The 11,151-nt window shown below is 46.8% G+C and overlaps 1 protein-coding gene across 1 annotated transcript; it reads left to right on the top strand.

Annotated features, from left to right (window-relative positions):
- The first annotated feature begins 326 nt into the window (after window positions 1-326).
- Window positions 327-9,834, top strand: LOC135368712 (protein Spindly-like). The gene is made up of 6 exons (XM_064602172.1): window positions 327-458; window positions 4,573-4,664; window positions 4,724-4,838; window positions 6,812-7,000; window positions 9,355-9,513; window positions 9,593-9,834. The coding sequence occupies exons 1-6, from the start codon at window positions 408-410 to the stop codon at window positions 9,803-9,805; spliced, it is 819 nt and encodes a 272-aa protein (XP_064458242.1). The 5' UTR covers window positions 327-407; the 3' UTR covers window positions 9,806-9,834.
- Window positions 9,835-11,151: the final 1,317 nt, after the last annotated feature.

The raw sequence follows: 11,151 nt of genomic DNA, 5'->3' as shown, positions 1-11,151 counted from the left end.
CTATAAAGTATCGGAAACATCCGGCTGTTTAAAGTCTGCAACGACAATGCAGAGATAACCTCAGTCAACCTGAGCTTGGGTGGAAGCCTCCCCGACTTCCAACAGTGCTGTTAACAGGCTGCTGGTTCACAACACCACTTCTCTCTGAGCACCCATTGCCAAGTTTGATTTCCAAATCATCTAAGGAACGTATAACGATTTTGACAGTGACGCCAAAAGTACGAGATGAAGCCGCCATTTCACCCAGGGGCGATCTCTTCTGTCCTTGTTATTATGATCAATTCATCACGTTGTTACGTGTTACAGATGAGGTGACAAGCCTGGAATGGCAGACAAGTAGCTTGGAGAAGACCTTAGAAAGCCATGAGGCACTCCTGCAAAGACTCGGCGCTCACCATCAATCAACGATGACATCTGACTGGACACAACGGCAAACGAAGGAGTTGCATAACCTCCAAGTGAGCACGAGAACGTCCGTGTCTCTCGCTTTTTTTTTTCACCTTCATAATCATGCATCAGTTATAGTCGTGTTCAACTTAAGAAGGAAACGAAATCTAATCTGTCAACTACATATCACGCTGAAAACAAGGAGAAACAGTACCGCGCCAGGAGAAATACAGTAGCGCCACCATGAGCCATCAGTAGGGCAGCGCACTTTCTTCTGCAGCGTAGTGTCATGTGGCCAGTCTTAACAGCCAGTACGGAACCAGAGTGAGTATGATGCATTATATTATATTATATGGCGCAGCGATAGAGCGTGACCTCCCTGCGTCCAGCCATCCTATATGCGGCGCAGTAATCTTTTGAGAGCTGATGGCGGACTAGATTTCTTTTCCTTCTTAACGGTACTATGAAATGATTTTCACGAATTCCGAGTACTCTGCCGGAAACGGTTCTCGTGATCCCTCACTACCACACACATCGACTTTTAACCGCATTCAGTGCACGGGGGGCGCAGTTACCACGCAGTAATAGCGGGGCGTGACCGCCGGATACGTTCCTTCGAAGCGGGCTTACGTCATGAACGCCCAGTCTTCTCAGCCAATTGTAGGCGACCGGGAGCACACACTCCGCGCGACCACGTGGGTGCATGGTTTCGGATTGGACAAGAACGACGTCGTATATATAGTAGAAATATGGCGAAACGCAAATCGCCAGCAATAGAGGAAGATTATTATGTGAATCAGATAGCGTCTACGAGTCGTTCCGTACGCAGCTCCAAAAAGGCCACCGAGAGAGACATTTTCTAGCGAAGAAGCTCAGAGACGAAAACGTGCTCCAGTAACCATGCTGACAACGATTACACTACTTTTGGTAGGATTCTGTGTCAACGATTAGGTACGATCTGAGCTCGAGGTGAAATAAAAACATACTTCATGGCGAAGTTTGCAAGCTTGCTCGCAAATTGTGCAATTCGCTCGCAAAACGCCAGCTTCTAATGGGCAACATTCCCTTAGTATGATGCAGGGCTGGGCATGTATTACAATACTTTGTATTATAATAGTATTACTGTAATCCATTTTGTATTAGTATTATGTAATACAGGTTTCATGAAAGTATCTGTATTACGTATTATAATATGCGAAAACGTGTATTACGAGTATTATAATACTCCAATAATACTTCTTGGAATTTGACTTGTTCGTTCACCCCGTATGCGCTTCAGCAGGGGGATAGCGGGGTCACGCGTGTCAGCACACCACACGTTTCAGGTCATCCGCTCTTTGAACACCTACTCCTCTGGGGATTAGTCACTGGTACTCTCCCAGGTCATAAAATTTCCGGGACATAAATAAGGAACAATCAGAAGTGTTTCTAGCTCTGTGTTCAAGGTTAATGTACGCACCAGGGCCGGCTTCTACTTCTGGTACGTGGGGAATTTTCGCCCCCCTCCCACGCAGGGAGGGGAGGGTGGCATGTTCAATATGCCACAAAACGTTCTTTGCTTCAACCATACAGGAGACACTCGAAGCAGGGGCAGATCCAGACCCTCGGTTGGAGGGCGGCGGGCACCTTCTTTACCAGGGCCCGTAGTGGGGTAGGGGACAGGGTGAGATGCCGCCCCCAGGATCCACCACTGACTAAAAGATTGAATTTTTGAGAAAATGTTGTTTAATAATCAGCAATGCATCTATTGTTTCATACAACAGGCACTGTAAATTCTGAAATAAATGTTGTGTATGCCCTGGGCTTTTCAAAAATTTATGTACTGTATTCCTTTATTACCATAATGTATTATAATACAGTATTAGTATTATGTATTAGAATAGACATTTTGAAAAACTATTTGTTTTAGTATTATAATACGAAAAAATGGCATTACTGCACACCTCTGGTATGATGTCACGGCCTGTTCGCCTCGCAGACGAATCGTAACAGCCGCACGACCGTGGTTAATGTCGAATATTTCCGCTATTTGAACGATTTTCAACTTCATATTTCACAGGGTGAATGCGTTTGTACAGAGGAACAAATCGGAAATGATCGTAGGCTTGTCAAATATCATATCATAGTCCCCTTAAGTTGAACACGACTATAGTCTGCGCTCTCTCCTTACTATCGGATATCGTATGAGGCGTATAGACAATTTCAGAAAATCCCAGTGCTCCTTGCGCACGTGTTGCATCCTGGGAGATTACTGAAATGAAGAAGGGAGAACTGTCCTTCATGTTTCGTTTTCGCTAACCTTGACTCCTCGTGGACAATAGGTTGAGAGGGAAGAAACCGAAATACATTCTCCCCCTCTATTGTCATCAAGTTCCCGTATAGTTCAAACCAGCGCTAGGTTTCTGTGATTTTTTGAAGTCGTCTATTGGAGTTAGGGAACAGTAAATACTACAAAACCACCGCACGACATGATACCACTTCAGTTTCTTATTTTCAGCTACATTTGAGTTTTCGACAACAACGAGAAATTCGTTTACACCACACGTTCCCACTTCACTGCCAAATCACCAAACCGCTCATGTAATCCGTCACATGTAATCAGGAGGTGCACAGGGGGTCTATGTTATGAAATTCCGCATCTCCTTGTCGTCATCACCTATGTTTGTTGTAATCCTTCTCACAGAACTGATAAAGATTACCGCACTAAGGAGATATCTGTTATGAAAGTGAGATTTTGAACGTAACAAGATATTTGCAAATGACGGGCTGTGATATTTCACATTTGCTTGGAGAGGCTGTTTAACACTTCACTACCAAATATCCATGGAAATGTAGAAGATGGTTTTTACACCGATGTGAAACTCCATCCAAGGCTCAACAACAAAAGAGGAGTAGAAGCGTAGGAAATTGTCACCGCAGATACGGAAACTCATTTGGGTGTTACATCACCATATAGGCATCCTCAACCCATGACGAGATCTATAATGGGGTCACATGTCTACGGTAGCCTCTGTGATGTCAGTGCTCCACGCCGAAGGGGCCCCCTATCTCGACAAGTACGACAACAACATTCAAAAATACTAATTTGTTCCCAATACTTTGACGTGGGTGCGTGCTTAATATAATGGAGCACATATACCAAAGTGTCACAGCCTTTTTAATGACATACTGGTAGAGACGGAATGATACCGGTCGAAAGCTGACCTGATGCAATGACAGCATGTTTGCGTCTTTGACTGTATTAAAGATGGATTATTGGAAAAATTTATGTTAGTAGGACCATGCGCAAAGTTACTGTAATTGAGTCCATTGCATACTAAAGGCCCTGTCGTATCCGTCCTGATCGATTCTGAAACTATAGCTCCGTGTTACTTCTCCTTCACACCAGCGCCGAGAAAATCCGACGCATATTAGTGGAACAGTTTCTGTGCAGTTAGATGTAATGCATGGCCACAGCAGACGGCGCATGTTGAGAGTGTGCCGGAATAACACCCCCCCCCCCCGAAAATGGGACAAAATGTCACACGGAAAAGTACAATCAGGGAGCGTCTTGGCGACCTGCTGGCGGGCAAGCAGGCAGACGTCTGCATCTCTTGAGAAATACGTGATCGGCTCGTAGAATGTCAATTCTAGGATAGCGTCGGACTTGTTGGACCTGTTGGACGGCCAGGAACGCAACATTGTGTCCCATGCGACATGGTCATGCCCTCACACTTTTAAGCGAAACTCGACATATTATCGAGGTCCGTAGTGTGTTGCGGTGCGAAGGCGAAGCAGACGAGCTTGCAGACAATAAACTGCGCCACGCTCCCATTGTTGTGCCTGGCCTGCGTCCTCATGACGTTATCATCGCTGCAGGGGGCTTCCTTAGCTGCAGAGGCAGTGCAAGTCTTTAAGCCTCGTTCATTTAAATGTAAACTGTTTTCGGAAGTGAAATTTGTCCGATTGGGCTGTGAAGCGCTGCCAAACAATACCTTATTGGTCTCTACACACGTTTCCGGATGTGATAGTCCGTTTAAGCGGGCACCTTCTCTGCTTTGTTGTTCCCGTACGCTTAATCACTATCCGTTGCTTGGAAATACCTAACCCAAGAGTGTAGCGTAGTTCCCTCCTTTCATCATGAGCGTTGAAGGAGTCTCTCTATGGCGACAAGTTCAAATCAGTTATCGTTTTGTATATATACAGAAGATGGAGTTGGAGTATAATCGAGAAATGGAGGCAGTGGCGAACATTAGGAAGGATACGGAACTTCTGGAGCGAGATGGAACAGCTGCGGAGTATGTGGTTACACGTGTGGCTGCTCCGGAAAAGAAGTAACATTTAATTTGCATTTCAGGTGCGCGTTGAAACTTTGGGAAGAACGCCTTCAGGAATTAGAGCACTCCGTTTTGCAACCCCAAGACCATCAACATGCACTGCTACAGTTGAGGAATAAAGTCGTCGAAAAGCAGGTAGCTAAACCTACTTTTCGCTGGCCGCAAGCGGGTACCAGGTACCTCCATGACAGCGCGCTTTTACGAGCACGTTTGCGAGAAACAGTACAGGGTGAAATCCGTTCCAGTCGACTCAGTTGAACTTAGCACAGGCAATTTCCGCTATAAATCTTAATGCTTCGATCTACCAACGTCCCAAATAAGCTGCAACAGTTGCAATGCTCTAAGCGCGCATTGAGCTCTCATGAGAGCACGAAAACGAGACCTCTGCTGTAATGACCAGCTATCCTGATGCGCTTGTTTTCTGTATCGTAGTGAAAATGAAGGTGTAGTGATTGGTTGCATACACAGTAGAGCGGACAAGTGATTTGCATGGCTGCTGCATGGCTGCAACTCAAAACATAAGACATCGGGAATGGCATTATTGCACCGTATTTTGCTTATTATGTAGACATTAAGTTCTAGCAGTAATAAGTATTAAAGTGGTATATTCAATTAGTGTCCTGTAATATACGCTACAGGATCACAAGGCATGCGGGTAGTGCAGGAGCTGTGTTCGTCTATATTTCTGTGTACTTATCTGTATTCTGTTTTCCTTCTTCTTTGCTTTTCTTTGGTTGTTGTTGGCGGGAATAACTACCCTCTTGGATGGCTAACCTTTCCTTTCTCCGTTTTTAAACCATTAAACATACTCCCCCCCGCATGTCTCGGATCTTACGCGCCGAATGTGGCGAATGTAACTCAACCTCTTACCTTTCCCGCTGTGACAAGGTAGTAATGCCGGTTTTGCGAGTAAATTGTTGGTGTGTGGATTAAATATTAACAAACAGGGATTAAACCTTGCCTCATTGGGACCGTTTTCGTCATATACTACAGGTCGATAACACAAACTGTAATAGTGATGCAAGGATATCTACATGTCCAAATTGCATTAAACCGGTATGCACTACCTTTAATCATTGTTTCTTAATATTTCATCCCCACATAATCGTAACTAATCCTCCTCTTTGTCTGGACCTTCCTTCCAACAAAAGTGTGCGGCACAATGAACCATCGAACGTGTATCCACTTTAGAGTTGTGCAATGCGGCGTGAAAGGTATCGTAAAGAAGTTGTGGGGCAACCTCATAGAACCAGTTCATTCAACAGTGTAAGATCTCAGGACTATAGCATCACACTTATCGTCACAAACTCGCAATCACGCTTGTAGTTTCTTTTTCAACATCGAAATGGTCACTGTGGTGACGGAGCACAAGTCTCCCACTGCCCGTCAAGTGCCGTGGCGAAACTACATTGCATGCGCATAACTCTGAGCCTCGTACAGCGACGTCCACGGCGCGCGGCGTGGAAACCAAAGTCACAACAAAAGATGCGGGATACATAGGCGTCAGTATTGCCCGGTGAAATGAAGGTTGCCTCACATTAGGCATCGCCCTGATCGGGTTGAAACCGCAGTTCTGAAAACAAACTAAAAATATTCAGAGCGACATATCACCAGTGTGCCGCATGGCGGGGTAGCTCGTAAATGACGCCAAACATGTACGCTCCTTGCGTGTTGGCGGTGGTGGTGGGTGGTGGGGGTTATACGTCTATGGGCGTATGTGTCGCCAGCCGAGCTGTATTGGGCAATCACAGGTGTTGTAAGAAGCCAGGGGGTAAACACCCGACACTCCAGTAGGGGTGGGGGTGGAGATATTTATTAGACGAAAGGAAAAAAAAAAAACGGGGAAAAGGTCATCCAAAGGGGTGTATTGAGCAATCCCTACTTATCGTTATCATAACGTGGACACTCTCATGAAAATCGAAGAAAAGATGGGCAGTGCTATGTACACGGGCTGTCGGAAGTGCTCCTGCGAGTAGCTTTTCCCCCGGATGTGGATTTTAATGGCCAAGTTCGTCCCCAGCCGCCAGTCAAGAATGATACAAGAAATGGAATAACTCACATGTATCTTTATTCCGATGCTCCTCACATGCATCGCTTTATGATTACAGATGGAACTAGAGAGAATTGGCAAGGCACAGGTGGAGGCCACCAAGGTACTGGAGAAGACAGTGCTCCAGCACAGAGGCCTGCTGAAGAAGCTGGAGACGTCCGGTACCGGCAGCAGCTGTCAGCAGAAGAGACGAATGACTGCATCACGTATACGGCACTTGGAGAGAGAGGTTTCAGCTGCCATCAAGGTATTTTTTTACTTGTACACGGTAAAGTGCAATTTCAAAAGAAACTATAAAGTACGTAGTGCAATCAAGGAACACGGGACAGAAAGAAGAGAAGAGGGTTCCCAGCTTGCGCTACTCAGTTTACAATATGCCATACCAACTCGCCGTGAGACCTACCCTTCTTTTTTGCGCCGTGCATCCTGGGCCGACTTCTCAGAGAACTGTGACGACATTTGTCTCAAAGCGTCTGAGGAAAACGCAGGAAAAATACACAGACAGCACAGCTGGCACCCGGATTCGAACCCGTGCCCCACCTGGCAAATGCCATCATCCTAAGCCACGGGAGCTGGTCCTCTCTCACGGCAGCTTTGTAGCAGCTCTTGAACACGTGATTTCCAAGCATCAGCCAAAGAGAGCAGGGTGTACGCTGCGATATACCTCGCATCAAGAAAGCTCCAAGGATTCGCTCATAAATGCTGTCGCGTTTAATAACATAAAAAAGAATCATTATTCCTCATAATATTAAACCCCCGAAACCGAGGAGTTCTAACTATACCATCTGGCTCTTTTTAGTCATTCTCTCTATGCTTATTCCTGTCGCACAAACCCATATTTTTCTCCGGGTTGAGTCTCATTTCTGATGCTTCCTTTATCTATGTAGAACACAATTTGATTTGAACAGCGCGAAAGGCCAATGAGATAACTTTGGTTGGTTTCGTGCTGGTCACCTGCCGACGCTTCGACTCTAGTCGGCGAATACCGAAGAACGCCCTCGCGAAACTTGACAACCGACCATTTAGTGTTGAGAAGGTACTGGGGAGCTGACCAAGGCAGCACCAGCAACTTGCGCTGTGCGCACTCACGACCTACCTCAAGACATACGTGCTGATATAATCTTTTAATTCATTCAGTGCTTTTACACGTCAACCGTCCTGGAACATCTGGTCGCACCGGTGCGACCTACGTTTCAATTTTTTTCTTTCTATATCTATTCTATTCTATTCTATAACTTGGTGCATTAAAGCGTCTTCTCTCCTGGTTTCCGCATGGTTGGCAAAATACCGCTTCATCGTGAACAGAGTAGCACGGCGGGTCATGCGTCCATTTCCGGATCAATGTACTTTTGAGTGTCTCTATCTCTCTTTCACGGCTCCCACCGCAACTTATGCAAACAAAATTTAACTCATTCATTCACTCTTCTGAGCATCGTTGATGCTATGACATGACGAGAATTGTTGCCGCAGTACGACGAACATTGCTACACGCACGAAAAGACGTGCTGAAACACGTGTCGGGAAACGTACACACGCACACACACACACACACGTGGAAGAAGCGCAATATAGGACACCCTGTGATGCTCTACTATAGTAATGTTTTACGTACGGTCTGTTGTCATAAAAGTACATCCCACCTAAGGAGGAGAGGATCAGATCGCATGACCCTGATTCCGCGAAAGTCGTCAAACGTGCATTTATTTCTCTCTGTGGACTACCGTACTAGTCTTGTAATATATTTTCAACTTCTGCACTTATTATGCTACCTTCACATCATCAGCCCTGCCAACCCCTGAAGGTCTGTGCTACTGAGCGCATTTTAACTGAAAAAGCGTAGTGGTGTAGCCGGATAAATTTGTGCAGCCACAATCTGCATGTTATTGCTCTTTCAAATACAGCCCAATCTCTTAGATTTTGAAGTGACACATTTACAGAGTTAATCAGCGTCGGCAGTTGCGCAGCTCCGTCCATGGCAGAGAGTGTGCGGAAGAAAATGGCGGGAAAAGGCACAGAAGTGGTAGAAAAGATGATCAGAAGACCTGTTGTGCTCTAGCTGTGCTACCAGATGCGCCTCCACACGGTGCTTGCGTAGCAGCGTCCGAGAGAGGGCTGTGACGTGCTGTTTACATAGAGGCACATATAAAGACTGCTGGTCTCTCCGCGCTCGTCAGCACATAGTGTTCAGCCATTGCAATGCTGTCGATACAATGCGGGCGCACGAAGATAAGGGAGACGATAAGCAGAACGGAGGTAGAATACAAGTGGCGCCCTCGTCATGGAGGCTGTTAGTCGCGCCGCAGAGTTAGAGCACAAGGGACAGTACCGTGGTGACAGACACAGGAAATGCAACGAGCTCAAGGAATGAGCACCCGACAATATCCCCGTGCACAAAATCTTAAAAGCATTTCAATAAAATTTAATAGCCTTTCACGAGTTTTGTTTACCGCGAACAATGGTGGTCTAAGCTACTACGTTTTGCAGAATGTCCATGTTTTTCTGTTTTAATCTTAGACTTTGAAGGAGCATTTTTTCGGTCATGTATGATGCTCTAACGGCCACATTAGGCGGGCTGACGTCGTCCATACTATCTCTTTTCAGACCCTAGCTTCTAAGGACGCACAGCTTTCGAAGTTAACCGAAGACTTACATGAAATCAAAAGGACGATGGAAGAAAGGGAGGAGCACAAATTGGAGCTGGCACAGGAAAAGAATAGAATAGAAACTGATATCAACAACAAGAAGAGGGAGCGATGCAAGGTGTGTATTCGTTGTCATTACTGCCGTACATGAAAATGTATATCGGACTCCTATCTCACTGACCATTTGCCCATTACAGGCAATACTCTTGCTGTCCATTTATCAGCAACGAAGTCGCCACAGAAACGGAAGAGCTCCCGACCAAGACGAGACGAGGATCGCGAGTATCATGCAGCACTTCGACGACGTAGAGCGGGTGCTGAAGAAGCTGATGGAGAAATGTCCCCAATCGGAGCGAGAAGCTGAAACGGTCCTTGACTTTATTAGTGTCAGAAGGGAGTTTTCAAAATAGTGCCAGGCTCTCAGACACATGGACGCAGTAGTGACGACGATAACTACACCATGTTACTGCTACCTTGGTTACCACCAACGAGCGGACGCCTTAGCCCACTCGGCCATGCCGCTGGTCGTTACAGCTATACTGTAACACAAGATGTGGCGTTGTAGCAGCCCATACTGTCACTCCACTTCGAACAAAGTACAGAGTGAATGCGATTGAAGCATATACCCGTCATCATTGTCGTCACGTATACCACAATTCTGCGCGTAAAGCGTTACGTGCTCGTCTGGCAAACTTCCGGTGGTGCTTGGCGACGCGGTTATCCTATCAAAAGCACGAAAAAAGAACTACCTAATAGTCTCGAGATTTGCTAAAACATGGCGCAGCGGGCCAAGGGGAACGACGTGGAAGCCCAGAACATGCAGAACCCTGATGCACATGTTACCGACATAGTGACTGACCCGGCCAACTGCAACGTCCTCGCCCCCTCGGAGACCTGGGCCAACCTGTCACGATCAGAGTACACAATAAGCTAGAACACGCCCTAGCCGCTGAAGACAAAGTTGGTGACGTATGCGCATAGGTTGGCGCAATCATGATCGCAATGCCTTATCAAAGCCTGATGATCGCGATCATGAGTGCGATCACGAAGCACTGGCAAGGCTGCCGCGATCATGATCGCGCCGACCTATGCGAATGCGTCGTAGAAACCGGGGAATGGCGTTTCAGGGAGGTGCGGTCAGCCGGCTCGTGGGTGGCGGCTTGGTGCAGGCTTGCAAGAAAGTAGATAACTGCGTAAACACAGCGCAGAGATGGGACACGGAGAAGAAACAAGTGCACACACAGCCGCCGCCTTCTTCGTGTTCTTTTTCTGCGCTGTTTTTTCGTAGTTATGTACCAACTTGCCCAAATATCCGCCTTAACTAAGAAAGTAGAGGGAAGGGTGAACAAAAACATCGGTGGGTCCGACAGATACGCGTTAGCATTAAAACTTGAAAACCATTTCGGAAGTTCCCTTCACAACGCTACACAGCCCACTGCCGACCCTTCACAAATCCTACACAATCCTTCACGCGACCCTTCACAACGCTAACGCAGGACAGCACTTGCAGCAAACCAGCCTTTCAGACTTACTCCAATTCAGCTTGACACGCCACCTCACAGCCTTCTTTCGCAGCCGCTCCAGCCACAGCCTCCAGCCACAGCCTTCTTCGCGCAGCTTTCACTTTCATAACCCATTGTGTTCCCACGCAGACACGTCTGAACCTGTCGACCACAACAGCTGCTGCACTGGGGAGTGCCGACGCCGTGGCACGTGGCCGTGGCCGACGCCACGCATGCGCACTGCGCCGTGCGGA

This window comes from Ornithodoros turicata, chromosome 1 (assembly GCF_037126465.1).
Source record: "Ornithodoros turicata isolate Travis chromosome 1, ASM3712646v1, whole genome shotgun sequence".
Classification (NCBI taxonomy): Eukaryota; Metazoa; Arthropoda; class Arachnida; order Ixodida; family Argasidae; genus Ornithodoros; species Ornithodoros turicata.
Note: the sequence above shows the minus strand (reverse complement) of the source record. Positions and strands in the feature narration are given on the sequence as shown.